Source organism: Euleptes europaea, chromosome 5 (assembly GCF_029931775.1).
Source record: "Euleptes europaea isolate rEulEur1 chromosome 5, rEulEur1.hap1, whole genome shotgun sequence".
NCBI lineage: Eukaryota > Metazoa > Chordata > Lepidosauria > Squamata > Sphaerodactylidae > Euleptes > Euleptes europaea.
In genome coordinates this window covers 78108737-78134609 of record NC_079316.1, presented here as the reverse complement: position 1 = coordinate 78134609, position 25873 = coordinate 78108737, and the positions used below count along the sequence as shown (strand labels likewise).

Sequence of the window (25873 nt, the reverse complement as noted above, 5' to 3'; positions counted from 1 at the left end):
GAGAGATGACTACATTAATATCTTGATGCAGTTTAGTAAGAACTGGTAGAAAACTGATGTGCCAAATTACCAAGGAGCCCTGAAATAATCTTGTAGGTGTTAACTCTTCGCGCCCAGCATGAGGCTTTAGTGTCCATTTTGTAGAGAGAATGAATAGCACCGAACCAGAACAAGCAGCACTGACATCGCACAGTCGGAAAGAGGCTTTATTTTCTGACCACTGAGAAATGGTTAGGAGGTTAGGGAAGGGGCTGTGGCTCAGTGGTAGAGCATCTGCTTGGCATGCAGAAGGTCCCAGGTTCAATCCTTGGCATCTCCAGTGATGTGAAAGCGGGTGATGTGAAAGACCTCTGCCTGAGACCCTGGAGAGCTGCTGCTGGTCTGAGTAGACAATACTGACTGATGGACCAAGGGTCTGATTCAGTACAAGGCAGCTTCATGTGTTCATGTGTGTTCAAGTGTTGTTAAACTAGGGTTGCCAGGTCCACCTTGGCCACCAGCGAGGGATGGTGGTGGTGGGGGGTAAGGTTGCCAGAACCAAGTTGGGAAACTCCTGAAGATTTGGGGATGCAGCCTGGGGAAGACAGGGACCTCAGTGGGGTACCATGCTATAGAGTCCACCCTCCAAAGCATCCAGGGGAACTGTTGTCTGTAGTCAGGAGATGAAGAAGAAGAAGAAGTAGAGTTGGTTTTTATATGCCCACTTTCTCTACCACTTAAGGAAAAATCAAACTGTCTTACAATCTCCTTCCCTTCCCCTCCCCACAACAGACAGTCTATGAGGAAGGTGGGGCTGAGAGAACTCTAAGAGAACTGTGACTAGCCTAAGGTCACCCTGCTGGCTTCATGTGGAGGAGTAGGGAAACCAACCCGGTTCACCAGATTAGAGTCCGCTGCTCATGTGGAGGAGTGGAGAATCCAACCCGGTTCTCCAGATTGAAGTCCACTGCTCCTAACCACCGCTCTTAACCACTACACCACACTGGCTGTAATTCTGGAGGATCCCCAGATCCCACTTGGAGGCTGGCAGCCCTACATGAAACAAAAGCAACAAAAGCAAACTTTCCCATGCATTTTAGATTTTTATTTGCACAATCTAAAAACAATAACATGAATGCATAGTCACATGGTTCAAAATGTCTTTAAAGGCTAAATGTTAAAATTCTGTCCTGTCCATCAATGTAACTGTGTAAACAGGAACATTCCAAATAAACACTTGTGAAAGTTTTTCAGACTTTGATGGGTCACCAGAGTTGTGAAACAACCACTGAGAATATCCATGTATATACATTTAAAATATTTTTAGTACTCTACACCCAAAAGAGAAATTCTAAGCAGAGTTATACCCTTCTAAGTTAATAGGCTTAGAAGTGTGTAACTCTATTTAGGATAGCATGGTAATTTTAGCACTATTAAGAGAAAGGTTGCAACAAATACATAGGATTTTCCATTCCTGCTGCAAAGGCATGAGGAATATGCCTTGATATTTGGGAGATATTATACAGTTAAGCCAAATGTGATCGGCATTAGCCAGGTGCATTTCAGTGGGAGGATACAACTAAAACCCAGGCTTTTAACACCACAAAAGGTTCTTTCCCCCATCCTGTATGCATTCTACCAATTGTACAAATCAAGAAGGCTCAATTTCCCTCCTCAGAGGTACAAAAATCTGGGGTTCACATTCAGCCATATGTTTTCTTCCCTCTGAGGTGTTCAATAAATTGTGAGGGATATCTTCCCTATTGTTCCCACCTCCAGATACTTTCTCCAAAATGCCATGGATGAGGATCATGCCGATGTCCTTTCCCCATGTCACCAGGAAATATCTCCAGTAGGAAAGGGCACTAACTAGATCTTGGCCCATTTGATTGTATGGATGGAAGGACTGGGGTCAAAGAAAGTGCATTCTTTTATTTCAGAGACCTTTCAGATGAAGAAGAGGAGGAGGAGGAGGACTTGGTTTTTATATGTCGACTTTCTCTACCACTTAAGGAAGAATAAAATGGGCTTACAATCACCTTTCCCTTGCCCTCCCCACAACAGACACCCTGTGAGGTAGGTGGGGCTGAGAAAGTGTGACTAGCCCAAGGTCACCCAGCTGGTTTCATGTGTAGGCGCAGGGAAACAAATCAAGTTCACCAGATTAGCCTCCGCGGCTCATGTGGAGGAGTGGGGAATCAAACCCTGTTCTCCAGATCAGAGTCCACTGCTCCAAACCACCACTGTTAACCACTACACCATGCTGCAAGCAACAGAAAGAGAAGCCCAAGGCAGAGATGCTTCCCCTCTCACCAATTTTTCTGGATGGCTTGAGTCCCAGAAAAGTTCCTCCAAAACAGGGTATCCAAAAGAAAACCCTGGCACAAACATGAAGTGTGGTGTAGAGCTAATAACAATTATAGCTGGTTCTGACAAAATAAGAGTACTGTTTTCCCTGTAAACAAGCAATGTGATGGATGATCACTGACATGTTCCTTAAAGAAAAACACAAAGTAATTATCCTCTAATGTCAGGGAAGATTTATAAGAAGGTCAGTTGGTTTGTCTAAACTGCATCATTAAAATGAAATAACCAACTGGGAAACCAAAAGAGGTTGTAGTTCTAGGATGCTAATTGAGCGAAATGTACATAATGTCACAAAATGTTTCTTTGCGAATCCATACGATTTCTGATTACCAATTCTGCCATGTGACAATCCTCCTTCACTGAAAGCATTTAATAATTGGGCATCATCTTTGACTATTAGTACTATCAGCATGTATTCAACCACATAGTTTGTCTGAAGGAAGGGCATTTCCCTTAGTGGAAGAGGGCATGGCAATTTACATATATAAACAATTTTAAACAATGGGATAAAACATATAGACACATTGGATAAAACATATAGTTCCTTCTCCATATGCCACATGCCTGAGTCCATGATATGAGAAGAGAGGTATCAATTCTTTCCTGTTCTACTATCCAAAAGCAGCTGTGGGAGTCTACATAAGAAAATAAGAACATAAGAAAGGCCCAGCTGGATCAGACCAAGGTCCATCAAGTCCAGCAGCCTGTTCACACAGTGGCCAACCAGGTGCCTCTAGGAAGCCCCCAAACAAGACAACTGCAGCAGCACCATCCTGCCTGTGTTCCACAGCACCTAACATAATAGGCATGCTCCTCTGATCCTGGAGATAATAGGTGTGCATAATTACTAGTATCCATGTTTACTAATAGCCATGAATAGACCTCTCCTCCATGAACATGTCCACTCCCCTCTTAAAGCCTTCCAAGTTGGCAGGCATCACCTCATCCTGGGGCAGGGAGTTCCACAATTTAACTATGTGTTGTGTGAAGAAATACTTCCTTTTATCAGTTTTGAATCTGTCACCCTCCAGCTTCAGCAGATGACCCTGAGTTCTAGTATTATGAGAGAGGGAGAAAAGCGTCTCCCTGACCACTATCTCCATACCATGCATAATTTTATAGACCTCTATCATATCTCCACTTAACCGTCTTCTTTCCAAGGTAAACAGCCCTAAGCGTTTTAACCACTCCTCATAGGGCAGTTGCTCTAGTCCCCTAATCATTTTGGTTGCTCTTTTCTGCACCTTCTCAAGGTCTGCAAAATCCTTTTTTAGGTGTGGTGACCAGAACTGTACACAGTATTCCAAGTGTGGTCTCACCATAGATTTGTACAAGGGCCAGCATGGGATTTGTCAAATCATGGCCAGCATGGAATTTGCCTTTTTCACAGCAGCCACACACTGGGTTGACATCTTCATCGAGCTATCCACTACCACCCGAAAATCCCTTTCTTGGTCTGTTGCTGCCAGCACAGATCCCATCAGTGTATATGTGAAGTTGGGATTTTGTTTTTTTTTTTGCCCCAATATGCATCCCTTTGCACTTGCTTGCATTTAATCTCAATTGCCATTTTAATGCCCATTCCTCCAGTTTGGAGCTCTTCACAGTCCAATTTTGTTTTAACCACCCTAAATAATTTGGTGTCATCTGCAAACTTGGCCTACAGAGTCATTATGTTAACAAAACTGGAGAATAACTTTAAATAATGTACATAATTGATGGGGAGGCCCATTCAGGACCAGGCCATCTTTCATGTATGCCAGACTCAAGTCATTTAGGGCTATAAAGATAATGACCAGCACCTTGAACTGGGCCCAGAAGCATATGTTCAAACAGTGAAGTTTTCCACATGAAGGAAATGTGTTTTCTACAGGAGGTACCAGTTAGCATGCAATTTACATTAGCTGTCTTGAAACCAGAGACATAAATGCATGAGCTCTCTACAAGACAGAGGAAGCAGCTCCTGTAATAGAAAGAAATCTAACTGGAGTCTATCCAAATTAGGAAATAAATTAAGCAATCTCTCTCTCCAAAGTGATAAGGTACTTGCTATGACAAGGGGAAGATCCAGGATGTTGATAACTCTCCACCTACAGAGGTCATCAGTATAGATATTAGGCTGATCTGAAGTCCATCTGATGGTCCTGGAGGCTGGAACATCAGGTGGACAATATATAAATTGGAGAAACACAAATGCTTAATATCTATACCAGCATGTATTTTGCAATTCTCTTGGGTACATTTCCATTCTCTTATTCGGTGGTTCAGTTTGGCTGCATCTTTGTGGCTAATTCATTATTTTGATCCTTCATTAGAATCTGATGAAATCCGATTAAGATTTTGAGCAGGATTCTAATTTCAGGATATTCAAGTGGTTTCAGGTTATCGAATAGCATTTAAGTTCCAATGAACCAGCGTTTCATTATTGAACTGAATTTTGGTTCCCCAGTGGAAAAAGGAAACTGAGCCAGAAAGAAGAAATATAATTCATATATCTCAAAGTTATAAAATATTAGGAAGTTAAGGTGTTTGATAAGTTGTGTGAAATGATTTGAATATTTTCTTTTATAAAAGGGAAAAAAAACAAAGCTGGGTTTCTGTAATAGCTGACCTAATACATTGGCAAAGCGAGTAACATCAGTGTGACCTTATATTGTTATATGTCTAGCTAGCCACAAGAGGGCTCCCTTAGCTTCTTGTTCATCGAATTGAAATTTTTGTTGTGATAGGTCCTGTTACTATCCTTAAATTTTAAACTATAGGGAAATCTCATCTTCTCTTATAGGTTTGAGTGAAGCCGTGGCTAAAAACCAGTGATCTTGTATATAATCTTCACCTTTGTTCTTCAGGAGCTGGAAACTATCCATTTAAAATTGTGAAGCGGTTATATCCTTTTATGAGACAATGGGGAACAGGTTGCTCGATGGAGTAGAAGGAGGAAAACTGTGATGTCAGTTCTAGGTACATACCTGGAAGTGATGTTACAGCATCATGTGACACTCTGGGAATTTCCAAAATCTCTATGGTTTTTTTTGGGGGGGGGGTTTGGTTTGTTTGTTTTTACCATAGAGGTTTGGTAAATTCCTAGGCTGTAGTTAGGTCTGGACTGTTCTGCAATCCCCTACTCTCCAATACCCCTAGGGGTTGCCAGCCAATGACTGGCAACCCTATACAGCATTTAGTATCCAAGGGGGAGGGAGTACAAATTGAGAGCCAAGATATGCTGTCATCAAAATGCAAATGTTTTACAAAGTAGTTTCATAGGTATCAGCAGACCCCATTACTTTCCTTCGTTTTTGTGATTTGTTGGGACATCTGACAAGAAGTACCACTTGTACAATAGACCGAATCCTAACTAATGAGATAACCTGAAGCAGCCTCTATTCCCTTCCATGCGTCCAGTTCTTTCCCATCTCCTCTAATCTTTAACTGTTAACTCCCTTCTCTTTTCCCTAATGCTTAGAATCAAAACAAGACAACAGGTTCTTCAGGCCCTCCTTGGGTCTACTGTAGCCTTTGCCAGTGATGTAGCATTTGCCTGTCTGCCCAGTTAAGTCTTAACATGATTAGCATTCTTGGCTGACTTTCCTTTTAACCATGAATTCATGGTAGGAAAACAAGAGAGAACTACTAGCATCTTTCAAAGAGGCCAAAGGATATTTTTGAAAGATTACATGCAACAAAATTATGGATGGTTTTATTAAGCGCTGTTTGTCTTTGAGTGTGTTCATGCACTCTGCTGAGTTTCATGTGGTTGAAGAAATCATTCTAGAGTGAAAAAGAAACCTGTAGATAAATATGTTCAAAGTATGTAATATAAAGGTGCTCCCCTATTGTTGCAGCCTCTGTAGTCACCAAATCATCATGATACCAGAGCACAAAGCACAGAATAGCCAGGTGATGTTCTTGTTTTTGACACTTGCTGACAGCAACCTGCTGAGTTACAGGGCAGATGGCTATGCCTCCTAATCTGATGAAATTATGACTTCCAAGCAGAATAAAGGCTAGAAGAATGTGAATACAACTGCCTAAATACCCCTCAATATTATTTTAAAAGAAAAAGGGCCCTATTTTTATTAGAGAGAAACAATTATTTGGTAATACTGTAAGCAGATATGTAAGCAGCCGGATCCCTCCCACTAAAGGGTGCCATGAAGGCATGAGGACCAAAGGTTGACATAAGAGCAAAACACTGCTCCACTCAAAATGGATGTCACTCAGAGAAGTCTGAGATCCATCTTGGGTGTCTGACTTGGGTGGAAAGGTGGTTAGCAGCTGTGCATGTTCCCATGGACCAGGGTGTGCCAAGCTAGACAATAGGGCTAGCTAATCTCCATTGTCTCACCTAAAGGTGATTTAATCAGTGCTCCAAGATGACCTTTAATTATTATTAGTTGCACCCAGCCTGGGTAATCAATCAGTATTCAGGGGGATTGCACAGACATTCTCCTGCATCCTGACAACTCATCAAACCTCTCCTGTCTTTTTATTAGGACCCCAATGAAGCAATCAATTCTTTGTCTCTGGCTTTCCTGCCAGCTTACCTCATATCGCCTCAGGACCCATTTTGGGGCATAAATATTAGTTCTTTGTCCATTCATAGTGTTGTATCCATGCATGCATCCCCACTTGCAGGTGGGCTACTTTTTCCTTCACTCCCAGAAATGCTGGTCATTTTCGCCTTCAGCACTGTTTTGTCTGGACATTTCTTCTGAACCGGTAAATATCACCCATCCCTGAACTATTCCAATTTTCCACCCTTGTTTCCTTAGCTCCTTGTGCTGTGGTGACATCTGCTGCTGAAGCAACACTTTAAAAATTGGCACAGCCAATCAGCTCTCCAATGGCTAATTGTCAGACTGCAGTGCCTTAGCTGACACTAATCAGGAGCCCTGCTGGGCCAAAACCCCACCTAGCTATACATACTTTCTAAAAACAGTTGGTGGGCTCCAGGAAAGATGTTGACAGGTGCCAAGCCGCCCATACGCACCACATTTGGGATCCTTGGCCTAGTCTTATACCTCTCCCTGCCTACTTGAGTGAGCTGTACATACATGAGTCAAAGATACTCCTTTTATGCAGAAGAGACAACTGCTTTATTCAAACAGGGAACTTGAATGGAGATACTCAGATTTCTAACAGCTGCAGAATATTCTGAGGCAAAGCAGAACACAAACAGTGCAGTCCCTTCTCTGAGTGGTCTCTTCCTTACAATATGACTTAAGGATGGATGGTCTAGTCCTCTTAGGTCACCAGCAAGACAGGATCCCAGGCCTTCTTCTTATTTCTCCTCACAGAAGAAGACAAGATGAGAAGAGCAGGAAGCAATTAATTTTGCCAAGTCAGCAGCAGAACTGGAACTCATTCTTCCTTTGGCTTTCTCCAGTGGGAGAAGACAGGACAGGCAAGCCGAAGCCAGATGATATAAAAAAATCCACAGCAGGACTTGTTTATTTGCCCTAAACTCATGCACTGAACTTAGAATCGGTCACAGTCAAATTGACTCCTGAGGTATAACGTAACTTGCCACAATATAGGCTCTACTAGAGCCTTCTGCATTGACAGGAAGGGCCAACATCTTGTCAAAAATGGTTGACGCTTTCCAGCATTCTTTTTGCTTTACAGTATCAGTCCTTCCATTCCATGTCATTCCACCTAGCTCAATTTCAGCCGAATAAGGAATTCAAAAGAGATTAACAATAACAGTTATTAATAACATTTTGAAGTCATAGACCTTCTACTCGTACATTTTGTTTATCCTCTCAAGTTGTACAATATAGCAGGAAACTTCCAAATGCCAGGTCATGTAAAATTAATGGCTGCGTATGGTCATTAGAAATTCTTGAGCAAAATCGCTAAGCGAGTAGGGATAAAATGCGCAATTTGGTAACTACAGAGCATTTGTGTTTGGCCTTGATGTTTTTGCTGGCCACCATTTTGGACAAATGAATTCTAACACTGGAATGGTTTGAAGCTCTAGTGTTCCACCACTTGAAGCATTGTCGTATTCACAGTGGACAGACTTTGTTTTCTGAAATGGCCAGCTGGGCAAAAGAACGGCAGCTGCTGTGTTCGTCTTCACTTCTCTGGTCAAAAACAGTAAGTTGCCCGGCTAAAGTGGGCATCTCTCCACAATTTTTGTTGTGTGTCAGTGTTGCCCTATCTGAAATGGGATTCACATTGGAAACTGTAACATCTCGGTCACTGCACCGGAACAGCTGGATTAGACACCTCCGGAACTATAAGTGGAAGAGTCAGTGTAGTTAAATACAATTCCAAAGACCATATTATTTAAATAGTTCAATACCTCCTGGTTGTATCATCACATAAACTGAGACTATTGCCTTGTCAATCTGTGACAACTCTAATTTCTATACATATAAAAATAAATTATTTTCATAATTTAATTTTAAAGGGATAACTGCTATTTCCCTGATCTGGATGCCCCAGACTAGCCTGATCTCATCAGATCTCGGAAGCTAAGCAGGGTCGACCCTGGTCAGTATTTGGATGGGAGACCTCCAAGGAATACCAGGGACATGACACGGAGGCAGGCAATGGCAAACCACCTCTGAACACCTCTTGCCTTGAAAATCCTACTTGATGGGATTTCCCACCACCACCAACTGCTATTGGCTGGACAATAATGGTAGCTGCTAGCTTCAATTAACGTAAAGAGGGATTAGACAAATTAATGACAGATATTGATCCATTAATGGCTAAACAGAAACTCCACATTCAGATCTTATGGTAAAATACAAACTTATTTTATGGTATTAAGAAGGAATCCTTGTATAAAAGTATCCTGCTTAATTTGAAGACTGTAAAAGATTATTGATACAATTTTCTTCCAAATATGATAGCATGAAGAGCTCAGTTGGAAGCAACTCCCTTCAGCACTATACTCCAGAACCTATTATTCAGTCCTAGAAGAACATGAGAGTGAATACATGAGAGAGCTTTTGAGGATGTCTACAGCATGCCCCCCCTTTTCCAATAAGCAAATGGTGTTCCAGTGGGAACTTCCCACATTCATACATCAGGAGGTTAGAGTGTTCCAAATCAAAGGGTGTAACTTGTTTCCCGGCAGGCTGACAACCTTCCATTTTCAAAATGAAGCAGTGCTAGTAATCCATCTCGTGTTTCCCGAATCTCTCTTCTCTCTCAAGCACAGCATTGCTGCTGTCATTTGAGAAGTCTCAAACTAGGGGAAATGATTTGCATTCCTCCTAAAGCTTGGGGCTAGCGCTACACTTTTAGCTTCTCCAAGCATTCAGTGCATGTGGACCCTCTGCCCTACAGGGCAAATAACACCCCATCATCATTTCACTTCAGGAAAATGGGGGGAGGCAGAAACCCCTCCTCACCTTGTGCCATGGTCTCAATTTGAATCGGGTCCCCATGGTGCTTTTAAATGGCGTTCCCATGGAAACTTCCAGCTGCAATATGGCTACAAGTTCCCAAGGTGGACTCACATATGTCATAACATGTAGTTAGGCCCAGGGACAAAATCCTGTGTTCTACTACCCTGCTCCACAAAGTCTGAAGCTTCTTCCCTAAGGAGCCTTCTTCTGTAGCTTAAGGGACTATTCTGCTAGAGGAAGAGTCATTAAAGTTGGAGAAAGAAGAAGAAGAAGAGTTGGTTTTAATATACTGACTTTCTCTACCACTTAAGGAAGAATCAAACTGGCTTACAATCTCTTTCCCTTCCTCTCCTTACAACAGACTCCTTGTGAGGCAGGTGAGGCTGAGAGATCTCAAAGAGAACTGTGACTAGCCCAAGGTCACCCAGCAGGCTTCACGTGCAGGGTGGGGAAACCAACCCGGTTCACCGATTAGAGTCCGCCACTCATGTGGAGGTGAGGGGAATCAAACCTGGTTCTCCAGATTAGAGTCCACCGTTCCAAACCACCACTCTTAAGCACTACACCATGCTAGTTCCTTAGGCTGGCGGCAGGATTCAGACTTTGCTGAGCAGAGAGGTGGGATACAGGTCAGAGTTTTATTGGACAAACTAATGAAAGTGCTGCCTTTTTCACATTATAGGCCCATTGCAGTAATTGTTCGTTAAAATTATTAAGTGTCAAAGAACCCTCTCAGCTGTTAAACAAGTGCCTCCTACAAGGGTGACTAGATAACATGTGTGGGTGGGTGGGTGTTTCTACCAATGTAGACAGCAGTCTTTGGCCCATTTCGTCCAAAGCACTGAAACCAACTTTAACCAGTCTGCTCTTGGATTGCAGCCAGAATCTATCATGAAAGTGACAAGCGGAATAAAAGACATTATAAATTAATTATGGGGCCGTAAGCAGATGAAAACCAGTCATTAAAATGTGAAAGCCCAAAACAAAACAAAAAATGATTCAGTTTAAATACCCATAGAAGAGGCATACACTACCTGATTGTTCATAAAGACATAGATAATTGGATTATACACCGTAGCTGTTTTGGAAAAGAAAGCTGGGACTGCAGCAAGATGGGCGTCCAGTTCAATAGAAGGACAGGCTGTGACTAGGATGGAGAAAGCTGCATATGGAGACCAGCAGATTAAAAACGCAAGGATCATAATAACAACCATTCGAGTAACTTGTCTTTCAGGCTTCCTTGAGGAACCTAATCTGCCTTGAGTGTTTGAAACCTGAGGGTGTGGGAGGGAAAAAAAGAGATAGCATCACGACCTCAAGCAAAGTAATGATCCCTACTCAGCATTCATCTGCAAAATCACAATTCCCCTAAAGACCAGTGACCCTGCGGATTTCCCCCCTCATCTGCAACTGCAACTTAAGAAGAAAAAGAATGCTTCTAAAAATATTTTTCTGCATAGGAACATAAGCATTAATGCTGGATCAAACCAGAAGAAGAAAAAGAAGAGTTGTTTTTTATATGCCGATATTCTCTACCTTTTAAGGAGAATCAAACTGGCTAACAATCTCCTTCTTTTACCCTCCCCACAACAGACACCTTGTGAGGTAGGTGGGGCTGAGAGAGCTCTAAGAGAGCTGTGACTAGCCCAAGGTCACCCAGATGGCTTCATGTGGAGGAGTGGGGAAACCAACCCAGTTCACCAGATTAGAGGCCGCCGCTCATGTGGAGGAGTGGGGGATCAAACCCAGTTTACCAGATTAGAGTCCACCGCTCTTAACCACTATACCACGCTGATACAAGTTCCAGCTGCTCACCCAGTGCTGCTTGGCATCTTACTTCATCATAGTGCTGTGGAATATAAGTATTTACATGTCTTTCAGCAGTACTGACTGGAGAGAAAAAAACAGGAAATTGCTATTTCTGCACTGTGTTTACTATGGGATGGCTCACACCTCCCCTCTCTTCTATCAGGATGAGTAGAGAAACTCGCCTTCTCACTGTCCTTGCTGGATTTTCAGAATTATACCACACTCGGTCATTGATAGTGGATAAAATGTATCCTGGAACACTTTTTTTCCTTTGAATTGGTCTTGAATAGGAGCCTCACTGTCTGCTTCACCTAAAGAGAAGTCCTCCTGAAACGTTCTGAAAGTGTGAAGACTCAACGCATGGAGCAAAGGGAATGAGGCTCTTATCTGCTGGCGCCACTCCTCACCTCTATTCGTTGTCTGATTTTGCACAGAGTCTATGCTTATCCGTGCTGTGTGCAATTAGGTTTTGAATGTGCAACCTGATCCCCAGCATTCATAGGCTAGCAGATCTGTATTTACTGAACATACTTATAAACCACTTTTCTGTCATACCCACAAAGCAGCTTTCAGACATAAAGATATACAGATAAACCAACAACAATAGATTCAAGCAACCGACTGAAGAGCAATAACTCCTAATTCAAGATTGAAGGAGGAGGAGAAGGAGTTGGTTTTTATATGCCGACTTTCTCTACCAGTTAAGGAAGAATCAAATGTGCTTACAATCACCTTTTCTTCAGCTCACCACAACAGACACCATGTGAGGTAGGTGGGACTGAGAGAGCTCTAAGAGAACTGTGACTAGCCCAAGGTCACCCAGCTGGCTTCTTTGTCTACGGTACTTTGTAGATTCTCTTGTCATCTGCAATCTCCAAAATGATGTTGAGGAAGCCTCCCTAAATTGCCCTGAAGATGACACCCATCTTGGTGTTTGAATGGGCCCCATGCAAGCAAACACTTCTGCTTGTGCATGTTAATGCTAATGAAGTTGTTGGATGGTGGGGCTTTTAGCATGGCCTCAGTGCCAACTCCACTGATTATACTGTGATTAATTAATATAATTAACAGAAGAAGAAGAAGAAGAAGAAGAAGAAGAAGAAGAAGAAGAAGAAGAAGAAGTTGGTTTTTATATGCTGACTTTCTCTACCTTTTAAGGAGAATCAAACCGGCTTACAATCACCTTCTCTTCCTCTCCCCTGAACAGAGAACTTGTGAGGTACGTAGGGTTGAAAGAGCTCTAAGACAGCTGTGATTAGCCCAAGGTCATCCAGCTGGCTTCATGTTCTCTCCGAACTCTCTCAGCCCCACCTACAGTACCTCACAGGGTGTCTGTTGTGGGGACAGGAAGGGAAGGAGATTGTAAGCTGGTCTGATTCTCCTTAAAAGGTAGAGAAAATCAACATATAAAAACAAACTCTTCTTCTTCTGGTTTGATCCAGTATTAATGCTTATGTTCTTATGCAGAAAATATTTTTAGAAGCATTCTAGTTACAAAAAAAAAAAAAGGATTTGTGAAAGAAACTCTGAGCAAAAAAACCTTGGAAGCCTCTAGATGCCTCCAGTGTTTGGACTTTGGGGCCTGACCACTCCCCCATTCCCTCTGTCATGGCTCCTAAGCAGTGCTGGATTTACATATAAGCTAAACAAGCTATAGTTTAGGGCCCCACTCTATTGGGGCCCCCAAAAAAATTTAAAAGAAAAAAACACCTGGATGTACATTTCCAAAATATAAGATAAAAAACCAATAAAATAAAACCTTCATACAGCAACAGTGTTTTGTGTTGTGTAGGCTCCTATGATGTAAGTAACATGCCCCGCCTGCATATTTTGTTATGTGCAAATGGCTTTAGATACCTATTAGGTTCATAAATTACCATATAGCATATATTCAACACAAAAAACAACAACAATTTGTTGTTGACAAAGGACAGCTGGACATATAAAAGGCCCCATTACCTTCAATAGCTTAGGGCCTCCACAAACCTAAATCCAGCCCTGCTCCTAAGGTCATGCCTTCACCTGCAACAGTGTTAACACTTTGGGGGCAATGAAACATTCCATAATGGAATGCGCTTGTTTAAAAAGAAGTAATGTGACACATCATCAAAACTGTAGAACAGAAAATGCAGGTTAGTTGCACAAATCTGCATGTTGAATGTTGAATGAGTTTTATTTGCATGTAGCCATAGGCCATTACAAACATGTCAACAGTTATAAATATACATAATAAAAAAGGAAAATTTTCTAAATTAGTAAAATGCAAAACTATGTTAGCTAAGTTAGTAAAATGCAAAGTAACATTAACTAAAAATTGCAACAAAATCCCGGCAAATCAATCAGTTATCAACCATTTAAAATCAGCTCACAGGATCGACTTTCTTAGCAGCTATGTTGGACCTTATTTTCTTTGCTGCCAAGGCAAACAGGGAGGTCTTATAGGAAACAAACCCGTTAGAGTCTGTTAACAAAAATATTAATTTACCGGCACTAGAGCTAGTATTTAAACTAGAAACCAACTCGGCAAGGGATTTAGCTCTAGGTTCCGCATGCAAAGGGCAGTCGAGTACATAATGATGTAAATCCTCCAGAGCAGGTGATCCACAAATACAAAAGTGTTGATCTTTTGGCATCCGACAGTAGCTCCTGGCCAATAGAGCCACGTAGGGATGTAAAAGCTGCTCTAAGTTTTGGATTTGAAATATTGACTAAGTAGGGAGCTCTAAGGTGGTCAGTTTTTAAAAATTGAAACCAGGGGGGGCAGTCACCGATTTCAATATCAGTGATCTATCCATCAGAGAGTCAGATTTATAGACCCAGTCTTTGAGTTGGGAAATTGCTGCTGAGCCTAAGAGATCGTCTGGGATTGAGTATTGGGATAGTATCTTATTAGAAATCTGCATAAGTATCAGCACAACAGCTAATCACAAGAGCAAAGTTTGGAATCATGAGGTCCAAAATGTGTCTCTTTAACCAAAGGCTTTTGGCATGAAGATTCACTGTGATTTCACGCTTCTTGTGATGGTTTGCACCTACCTTCTTAAGCTTCCGCATTAATTTTCCATAGGAGACCAAAATCACCAACAATGGTAATATGAAACAGGTGGTGAAGAATGTAATAATGAAAGTGTGGTCATTGTAGTCTCTAGAATACCTAAAAACAACAACACAGAATTCATGCGATGTCAGGTTTTGATTAAAGCTGATCCAAAGGAATATCACGTTCAAGAGCTTCCTTACCAGTTGGGTTCGCAGGTCGTTCCGATCTTGCTAGTTGTGTAGCTGCTCCATCCCATTGTAGGAGGGATGGTCCAGATGAAGGAGAAGACCCACACAAAGGCTATGCCCAGAGCCGCATGCTTCCCTCGGAGGCGCATGTTTCCCAAGGGGCGACAAATTACAAAGTAGCGCTCAAATGCAAGCAGAGCAAGGGACCAGAGAGCAACAATCCCTGAAAGTAAAATAAGCACTATTAGGGAAAGAGTATAGTGTAATGCATAGAGTGTTGGACTTGACCGGAGAGATCTAAGTTCAAATCCTTATTCACCTTGAAACATCTTGAATTATCATGGGACAGTAATGATCTCTCTGCCCAATTTTCCTCATAGTGTTGTTATAAGGATAAAATGAGGGCATATGTGCCTCACCCTGAGGTCCCTGATAGATGGGTTCAATAAAATTGTGACAAAGGAAATAGTCAACCCACTGTAACTGGAATTTGCACCAGCCTAAAGAAAATAACATAGTTAGATCATAGTGACAGTTTTAATGCCTAAGCCCAACAAGCCTCAGCCCAACAATCTCTAATGAGATTTTCAAATCTTTCATTATCTGTGCCATGGTGGGTGGATTACATTCGTGGCAATTCTACAAAAAGAGGGTGAAAGTACAGCTTTATGGAAAATATAAGGCTGCTGTTGAAAATGGCATCCCCATAACATGCTCTCCCCCTTTCCTTTCTAGTACTGTGTAGTAAAATCTAGCCTGTGTCCTGATACTTTCACACCCCTACCCCATTGCACACTGTTGGCTGCCTCTGGTGGTGGTGGTGGTGGTGGGGACAAGTTCAGGTAAAAGAGCCAGCATGGTGTAGTGGTTAAGTGTGGTGGTTTGGAGCGGTGGACTCTAATCTGGAGAACCGAGTTTGATCTCCTACTCCTCCACATATGTGGCGGACTCTAACCTGGTGAACTGGGTAGGTTTCCCCACTCCTACACATGAAGCCTGCTGGGTGACCTTGGGCTAGTCACAGTTCTCTTCGAGCTCTCTCAGCCTTAACTACCTCACAAGGTGTCTGTTGTGGGGAGAGGAAGGGAAGGAGATTGTAAGCCGGGTTGATTCTCCTTAAAAGGTAGAGAAAATCAGCATATAAAAACCAAGTCTTCTTCTTCTTCTAAAAGTTGCACTGCAGAGTTCAGATGGGGAGGATGAATTCTCAACAAAAGGATGTCACTGTCGCCAGGGACTCCACGCGTCTACCAGGTTTAACATTCTGCCCTCAGCAATCCTTTATGGTAGATTTTTTAGAATTTCTCATCAGGAGAAATATTATCTGTGTAGGGCTGGGGTTCCTGAATTTTCACTTCATGTCTTGTTAGTAGCTTTCATACTGAATTGAGGAATTCCTTAATTAGCACCCTCTTACACAAATGTCAGGGTTGCCTAGCTGACTGATTGGTTTTATATGTTTTGTCTGACTGGAACCAGTCAAGTCGCTAGGTATTTCCTAGCTGCTACGAAGATCCGTGGGTTGGTTGTGAATGATCATTAATAATTATTATACTTGAGTTTCTGAACATTTATGAACATTTAGCAGTCTGCTTTCTAATGTGTATATCTGTGCTAACTATGTAGTATTTTAGAATGTTTAGTGTTTGTAACAAATGCCTAATAAAGGTTCTCTGATGATGTTATTGCCCTGACCTGGATGGCCCAGGCTAGTCTGATCCCGTCAGATCTCAGAAGCTAAGCAGGGTCAGCCCTGGTTAGCATTTGGATGGGAGACCACCAAGGAAGTCCAGGGTTGCTGTGCAGAGGAAGGCACTGGCAAACCACCTCTGTTCGTCTCTTGCCATGAAAACCCCAAAAGGGGTCGCCATAAGTCGGCTGCGACTTGAAGGCACTTTACACACACACACAATGATGTTATTATTAGGTAATTGCCCTGATCTGAATGGCCCAGGCTAATGCCTTCCTCTGCTGTATTAGATAAAATCTGTATGTTTTCCCCTCGCAGCAGCATTCATGTGCCAGCTTGAAGGAGCATTGTGATTGGCTGAGGTGGCAGCCTGCCGCGCATGCCCACTTGGTGCTTGAAACAAGGACGGCGATTGGTCCAGCGTGGGCAGTGAGGCGGGGGGAGTGGGGGGGGGAAAGGACGGCGATTGGTCCAGCATGGGCAGTTAGGTGGGGGGAGTGGATGATGGGCTGGCAGCAGGAAGTGGATTGAAGACAGATTTTATGTTCGCACTTCAGGCTCCGGGTGAGGAAACGTTTAATTTCTATTAATTCGCCGTATAAGCGAATGCTCTTAACATGGAGAAATTGTGCTCTGGAGACGTCTCCGGAATCCTTCGGAAGATATGAAGTGCGAACATGCAAGGAAACCCCGTAGAAATCGGAGCTGCAAACACGAAGTGCGGACATGGTCCTGATCTCATCAGATCTTAGAAGCTAAGCAGGGTCAGCCCTGGTTAGCATTTGGATGGGAGACCACTGAGAAATTCCAGGGTTGCTTCGCAGAGGCAGGCAATGGCAAGCCACCTCTGTTACTCTCTTGCCTTGAAAATCTTACTGGGGTGGCATAGGTCGGCTGCGACTTGATGGCACTTTACACATTAGGCAATATTATGAAAATATTATGAAAATATTTTCATTTACTTAATCCAATATAAAAGTTAGAAATACACTTTTCACACAAGAGTTAAACTTTCAATTTCTGGCCTTCTTTCCAATTTTGGCAGTTTTATCTAATTTGTGGCTTGATCTCAAGTGAATAGTTGCGCTTTGGTTATACAAAAATATGAAGCCTTATGTGGATGCTTCTATGAAATGAGAACTTCTTTCCTTCGCACATATGTACGTAAGTGCCATCAAGTCTCAACCAATTCATGGTGAGCCCAAGAAAGGACTTTCAAAGCAATGAGAAGCAGAGGTGGTTTGCCATTGCCTTCCTCTGCATTGTCTTTCTCGGTGGTCTCCCATCTAGGTACCGACCCTGCTTATACCATGTTGCCTTCCCTCCCCCCTTCACATGTACTAATTCCCAAATAAATATTTTTTGTATCACATCTGTTATTACACATAGCCTGGCCCCCAATTATCTCACATGTGAAGCAGATCCAGAACATAAACAGAATCTGCCTACAAATCCTAGGTTCAGTCACTGGCGTCTCCAGGTAGGATCCCAGGTAGTAGAAAGATTTCTCTGCCTGAGAAAATATTGGGCTTGACAAACCAATGGTCTAATATGAAAGAAGGCAAATTCATATGCTGAGAGAATAAAATAGGAATTGTCATCCACATGGGACAGCCTAAAAGTTAACCCCAATCTTCCTAGGCAAATGTTAGACATGTCAATCATACAGATAACACAGGAACAAAGCACGGATAGCCATGACTAGCATAATAGCATTCCAGCAATTTACTACTACTTTTCATTTAGGAATAAGATCTTGTAGCTAGAAAATTTAGGCACAAGTGTGGTTGGGTAATATGAAGATTACTCAACTCAAGCAGATTGCAGAAGGAGCTGCTTTTGGGTGAATTTAGATGCAAAGTAATTGACCAATTACCTGGATGAAGAGCTGCAGTTAATCAACTAAGAACACTTTCGTTGGTCAATAGCCCTCTTACAGCATCATTATTTTTCATTTTTCAACAATAAGGCTTCAAGACATAAAAGATTTACTACCAAATCATACCTTGTTCTTTCCAGGCAGCATGCATTCTGTTACACACTGTTTTTCCTTCCAATATTTTAAAGGAGATAAATCTCCATAAACAAACCTGCATTACAGATGCTGGCCTGGTGCATATGTTTTCGTTTGTCTCCTGAATGCAGCATGCTGCTCGCTAGTGTTACTGTGTATAATTAACACAATTAACAGGAGGAGGAGAAGGAGGAGGAGGAGAGTTGGTTTTATATGTCGACTTTCTCTACCTTTTAAGGAGAATCAAACCAGCTTACAATCTCCTTCCCTTCCTCTCCCCACAACAGACACCCTGTGAGGTAGGTGAGGCTGAGAGAGTTTGGAGAGAACTTTGACTGGCCCAAGGTCACCCAGCAGGCTTCATGCGTAGGAGTGGGGAAACCTACCGGTTCACCAGGTTAGAGTCCACTGCTCATGTCAAGGAGTGGAGGATCAAACCTGGTTCTCCAGATTAGAGTCCACCACTCCTAACCACTATAGTGACAGCAGGTGTATACCAACTCAATGGGATGGCCAGGTTACAGCATATACACAGAGAGGTCATGAACGCACAAAGCTGCCTTATACTGAATCAGACCCTTGGTCCATCTAAGTCAGTACTGTCTACTGAGCTTGGCAGAAGCTCTCTAAAGTCTCAGAGTGAGAAACGTCTTTCACATCACCTGCTCCCTGGTCCTTTAACTGGATATACCAGGGATTGAATCTGGGACCTTCTGCAAGGCAAGCAGATGCTCTACCACTGAGCCTTTTCTCCTGAGCTCTAAAGGTACAAAACATGAAAGCAATTCACAAGGGTCACTTTTAAGATTGCTAATGACCTGGATGGCCCAGGCAAGTCCAATCTCATCAGATCTAAGAAGCTAAGCAGGGTCAGCTCTGATTAGTACTTGGATGGGAGACCACCAAGGAAGTCCAGGGTTGCTATGGAGAGGCAGGCAATGGCAAATCATCTCTGTTTGTCTCTTGCCTTGAAAACACTATGGGGTCACCATAAGTAGGCTGCAACTTGACGGCACTATACATACGTACAACAAACAAGCAGTTGCATATATATATATATATAAACTTTCAGCTTACCAAAGAAAGTCACTGCAAATCCCTCCAGCACACATGCCCAGCGGCCCATATAAAAATAACCCTTCAGATTGGTTAAAAAGCTGATGGTACCTCCAATCAGAGAGACCAGGAAATCAGCCACAGACAAGTTCACTATGACATAGTTGACCGGCTGTCTCAGCTGTTTGAATTTCACAGTCACCAGGATGACAGTAAAATTTTCAGAGAGAGACAGGGCAGTCACCAAGAACATCAGAGCAGAAAGAAGCTGGAAATTCCACGGCTCAATGAAGTCCATAGGGTGCAGGAATGGGTCCTGGGGCAAAGAACTTGCTGAAGGACCTAGAATCAAGGACTCGTTTTCGGATTCTCTCACCAGTCCATCCATTTCTGAACCTCACCATAGAAAAGCCAAGTGTATCAGGAAGCTTTACCACCTCTCATTAACACTGTGCTTTTTCCGCCTTCAAATAGAATTTCACAGCTGTATCAGGAGCTGGGGTGTGTGGAAACCTCCATGCTCTTTTGTGTGAAATAAAACAAGCAAAATAAAGTTCTGAGAAGAAAGCTGTTTGGCAGTTGCAGTAGGAAAGTCCACGCGGGGGAGTCTTGGAAAAACAATCTGGTCTCCTTGCTCTTCTGTCTTTGCAGCTCCTACCAGATGCACATCCAGCAAAAGAAAAGGAACAGCAGGGATTCTGCTGAAGAGTCTTCACATGCAACGCAGAAACAGCCCTAGGCTCTATCTGGAGAAGAAGCTGCGGCAGGAATCCCTGCCTGCTTTCCAGAATCAGCAAGAAAGAGCAGTCCTTTCATTTGGAATAGGTAAGCAGGACAGACTCCTTCCTCATGCTTCTCAGCAGTGCAAGCAGAACACGAGTGGAGACTGCTTTCTGTTAGGTCTGCTGGAGAGGGGACTGACCTGGCAGCATTAGAAATGCAATGTATACCTGGGCAGGTATCAAAAGAGGCACCAGCGCCAATGACGGTAACCATTACTGGAAGGACACAAAATAGCCACAGGTTGTTGAAACAGCTCCTGACTGGGCGTTTTAAACAGGGCTATATTGTATAGTGACCTGGCCACTGTGTGGGTTTGTTTATTTATTTTGCAGCCATTACCTCCAGAAACTCACTTTGACAAAATGGTTTTGAACATTTTTTCTGAGCAAATCATCCCCTTTCCTATCTTCAAATAGTTATAATCATCAAGAGAACACTCAAAGGGCCAGATTCCATCCCTTTTCTTTCAACAGTCATTATTTTACACTTTACGTAACCTCACTGAAATTGTCTGTTATCTGTGGAAGTTTCTGCCTCCTGTGAAGTAGACTTCCATCCATTCCAAATGTTTGCTATCATTTAGAGTAGGGTTGCCAACCTCCAGGTACTAGCTGGAGGTCTCCTGCTGTTACAATTGATCTCCAGCCAATCACCTGGAGAAAATGGCCAGTTTGTTGGTTGGACTCTATGGCATTGAAGTCCCTCCCCTCCCCAAACTCTGCCCTCCTCAGGTTCTGCCCGAAAAACCTCCCACCAGAAGCAAAGAGGGACCTGGCACCCTAATTTATAGATACTAACAAATTCCAAAATACTTCAGAGTTTTTCACAGTCTGTTTTCTTTTGAAACTGGACTCTAATGCCTGACTGAAAATAGATCTAAATGAAAATATCTGGCTAGTGCTAGGATTCCCCGAAACCTGGAAGCCTTTGGGTGACCCTGCTGTGACAGTCATCTTACCACTAATGGTGTCTTCCCTGCCTTATATTATTTACTGGAGGGGAAGGGGCATGTCTTGTTGCCACTGAATGGCTTCTCCAAGGCATGAAGGACAATTTCTCTGGAGACTTTAGCACTTTTCAGACATGGGATAGGATTAGAGTTGCCAAACTCCAGGTGATGACTGGGGATCTCCTGGGATTACAATGGATCTCCAGGCAATAGAGATCAGTTTACCTGGAGAAAATGGCCACATGGGAGAGGAGGAGGAGGAAGAAGAAGAAAAAGAAGGAAAAGAAGAGTTGGTTTTTATATGCCGACTTTCTCTCCCACTTAAGGAAGAATCAAACTGGCTTACAATCGCCTTCCCTTCCCCTCCCCACAACAGACACCCTGTGAGGTAGGTGGGGCTGAGAGAGTATGACTAGCCCTAGGTCACCCAGCTGGCTTCATGTGTAGGTAGGGTTGCCAGGTCCCTCTTCACCACTGGCGGGAGGTTTTTGGGTTGCAGCCTGAGGAGGGGGGAGTTTGAGGGGGGGCCATAGAGTCCAAAGACCAAAACTGCCATTTTCCACAGGTGAATTAATCTCTATCGGCTGGAGATCAGTTGTAATAGCAGGAGATCTCTGGCTACTACCTGGAGGTTGGCAACCCTATGTGTAGGAGTGGGGAAACAAATCCAGTTCACCAGATTAGCCTCCATTACTCATGTGGAAGAGAGGGGAATCAAACCCGGTTCTCCAGAGTCCACCGCTCCAAACCTCCGCTCTTAACCAGTAAGCCACTCTGGCTCTCTATGGCATTGAAGTCCCTCCCCTCCCCAAACCTGCCCCCCTTAGGCTCCACCCCCCAAAACCCCAGATATTTTCCAAGCTGGAGCTGGCAATTCTAGGTAGGGTGAGTGTGCATTAGAGGAGGCCTAATACCACTCCTTCCCTCGGCAGTGTTACTTAACTGAAAAATGAAGAGAACACTGGGGTGGGGAAGAGGAGTACCATAGTCTCCCCTGCACATAGTTCAAATTTGCCAATATTGCCAGAGAAATGAATTTCCCGCATTGTGCAGGGGGTTGGACTAGATGACCCTGGTGATACCCTTCCAACTGTATGGTTCTATGAAATGCAGGAAGAGCAGTCTAGGATCTGGGAGAGTCAGTTTCGAACCCCTGCTCTGCCATGGAAGCTTGCTGAGTGAGCTTGGGCCAGTAACACACTCTCAGCCATTTGTGAGGATAAAATGGAGGGGAAAAGAATGATGTGCACTGCTCTAGATCCCCACCGGGGACAAAGGTGGGGTATAAATAGGTTTGCCAACATCCAGGTGGGGCCTAGAGATCTCCTGGAATTACAACTGATCTCTGGACTACAGAGATCAGTTCCTCTGTAGAAAATGGCTGCTAGGGCTGTTGAAAAATTTTTTTGGTATAGTTCGGCTTCGGCAAAATTCGGCCCGTTTTTATTCGGGCTGTGCCGAAGTCCGAACTCCCCCGCTTTGGATCCCCGGAAATTCGGGGGGATCCGGAGTTCGGGGGAAAATTCCCTGAAGGCACGCGGGAGGCCCTTTAAACAAGCCCCTCTGCGCTGTTTGCGCAGGCAGCGCAGAGGGTCTTGCCAGCCCCCCGCCAGCCCTGCCGGGACTCCTGGGGGGGGCGGGAGGCACAGATCTATTTAAAGGGCCCGCCGCGAGCCTCCAGGGAAGTTCGGCCATGCCGAACTTCGGCCGTGCCGAAGTCTGAACTCCCCCGCTTCGGATCCCCGGAAATTCGGGGGGATCCAGAGTTCGGGGGAAAATTCGGCCCCCCGCGCGCCTTCAGGGGGCTTCCCTGAAGGCGCGCGGGGGGCCCTTTAAACAGATCTGCGCCTCCGAGCTCATCAAATCGGTATGTGGGAAGTGTCTTCTGAGCACATGGCTGAGATGGATTCCTGTTTGTTCCATATACGAACATCGTTACTTGTAGAATGTCCTAGAGCCTTGAGGAAACCATGCCTTAAATTATTTCTGTCAGATACAAGTGAGGTCTTAACAAGTGGTGTTGCTTGGTCAGCAATAAAAATAAGACAGGGCTGGACCAAATCTATACAATAGCTATGGAAGTATGGGACAGATATTGTTTGGAACATTATAGACTGTTATTTTGTATCAACCCTATGAATTTCTGCATATCAATTATTTTAGTAATGCCTGTTTCTTTTAAATATTTGAATTTTGTTTTAACTTTAATATTTGTGTTTTGCCATATATTTTGTAACATTTTGTTTTATTTATTTATTTATTTATCTTCTTCTTCCTCCTCCTCTTCCTCCTCCTCGCAGATATTTTGTGATGCTGGAACAGAGGCCAAATTCTAATGCCATCACTTTAGGTTGCGAATCATGAAACCCCCTCATTAGCATAAAAACCTGCTGACCACAGTACTTAATTAAGAGCTAATACGTGTCACACGAGGTCTTTTAAAAATTATAGCAGCTGTAACATAAGAATGTCATTAATTTCACTTAAAGCGGCTAAAATTAAATCCTGAGGGGAAAATTTGAGAAAGGTGATGAGATTAAGCAGAAAATCCATTAACCTTTGATGGTATATAACATACTCCTTACCATAGACTGAAAAATATGTCCTTTGAAGGTATAAGGACATAAGGACATAAATACCTGGGTATAATTGTAAAATATATATTCAGTAGCCAGGTTTCAATAATACTTACAAACCATTTAGATAAATATATGGATATTCAAATATTTTGATTTTGATACAGCTGGGAAAATATTACACTTCTGAAATGTAAGAAGTTGTAAATCTGAGAAGTGTTCAGGTATTACGAGTACAAAAATATCCTATCATCATCTAAAAGTGACAGTAAAGTGTTAGGGATGGACACCCATGATGCTGTAGGAGAGAGGAAAAAATTCTGTTAGAGGTAAACAAAACAGGGTCATTTAATTTAGTATGCTGATGACACCCAGCTTTATCTGCTTATGGACGGCCGTCCGGACTCCGCCCCGGACACACTGGCCGGGTGTTTGGATGCTGTGACTGGTTGGTTGAGAAAAAGTCGGTTGAAGCTGAATCCAACTGAGACGGAGGTCTTGTGGCTACGTTGGGGGGGGCTTGGGTGTGGGATGCCAGCTCCAGGCTCTTGATGGTGTGCCATTAACACCTGCACCTACCGTCAAGAGCCTGGGTGTGATCTTGGATGCCTCCCTGTCTATGGAGGCCCAGGTTGCAGCTGTGGTTAAAACAGAGTTTTTCCATCTACACCAGGCCCGGCAGCTGGCGCCCTATCTCTCCCGCCCTGATCTAGCCACGATGATCCATGCGACAGTCACCTCTAGGCTAGACTACTGTAACTCGCGCTACATAGGGCTGCCCTTGAGACTGATCCGGTGGCTCCAGCTGGTACAGAATACGGCAGCGAGACTCCTTACAGGGGTCTCGCCCTGAGAGCATATAAAGCCAGTGCTCCGTCAACTGCACTGGCTCAAGCTGGAGTATCGGATCAGGTTCAAGGTGCTGGTTTTGACCTTTAAAGCCTTACACGGCCTGGGACCTTTGTATCTGCGGGGCCTGGTACACCCCCTGAAGATCTTTATGGTCATCAGATAACAACTTACTGGTGGTCCTTGGCCTTAAGAGTGTGCGGCTGTCCTGGTGGAATGCTCTTTCTGGTGACATCAGGGTCCTGCAGGACCTTAAAGAGTTCCACAGGGCCTGCAAGACCGAGCTTTTCCGCCAGGCCTACAGTTGAGGACAGCAGCGGGTATCATCCTCTGCTGGCCTCGCTATTCCCCCCCCCCCCCGTTCCATGTTACTCTCATTATTGGGAGGGCAACCTACTGCTTATTCCGGGCACTATGGGCCAAATTAAGCACCATCTGGAGTTTTTAAGGGGTTTTAATTGGGTTTTAAGAGCCCCGTGGTGCAGAGTGGTAAGCTGTAGTACTGCAGTCCCAAGCTCTGCTCACAACCTGAGTTCAATCCCGACGGAAGTTGGTTTCAGGTAGCCGGCTCAAGGTTGACTCAACCTTCCATCTTTCCAAGGTCGGTGAAATGAGTACCCAGCTTGCTGGGGGTAAAGGGAAAATGACTGGGGAAGGCACTGGCAAACCACCCTGTAAACAAAGTCTGCCTAGGAAATGTCAGGACGTGACGTCACCCCATGGGTCAGGAATGACCCAGTGCTTGCACAGGGGACCTTTACCTTTAATTGGGTTTTAATGTTTAATTTTAGAATCATTACTTTTATTGTTAATATTGATATGTTTGATGTTCCCTGCCCTGAGCCTGGTCTTGGCCAGGGAGGGGAGGTTATAAATTGAACAAATAAATAAATAATACTGTGAAATCCCATAGTGTGGATGTATTTAGAAAATACATCCATAGTATGGTGGCTTATAAAATGTGGTTTATAAAATAACATTTGAAACTAGGGGTCAGTTCAAGGTTGGGAAATACCTCGAGATTTGGGGGGTGGAGCCTGAGGAGGGTGGGGTTTGGGAATGGGAGGGACTTCAATGCCATAGAGTCCAATTGCCAAAGTGGCCATTTCCTCCACGTGAACTGATCTCTAACGGCTGGAGGTTGGCAACTTTATTTGAAACTGTTCAAAATTTACAAACTATTAAAATCCAGTATTAAAGCTAAGTATC

General features: G+C 43.5%; 1 protein-coding gene across 1 annotated transcript; it reads right to left on the bottom strand.

The window, feature by feature from the left end:
* Positions 1–8354: 8354 nt before the first annotated feature.
* Positions 8355–19895, bottom strand: LOC130477611 (opsin-VA-like). Its single transcript, XM_056849626.1, has 5 exons — positions 19529–19895; positions 14760–14970; positions 14556–14673; positions 10745–10984; positions 8355–8585 (listed from the first exon to the last, which is right to left on the bottom strand). The coding sequence occupies exons 1-5, from the start codon at positions 19893–19895 to the stop codon at positions 8355–8357; spliced, it is 1167 nt and encodes a 388-aa protein (XP_056705604.1).
* Between the last annotated feature and the right edge of the window lie 5978 nt (positions 19896–25873).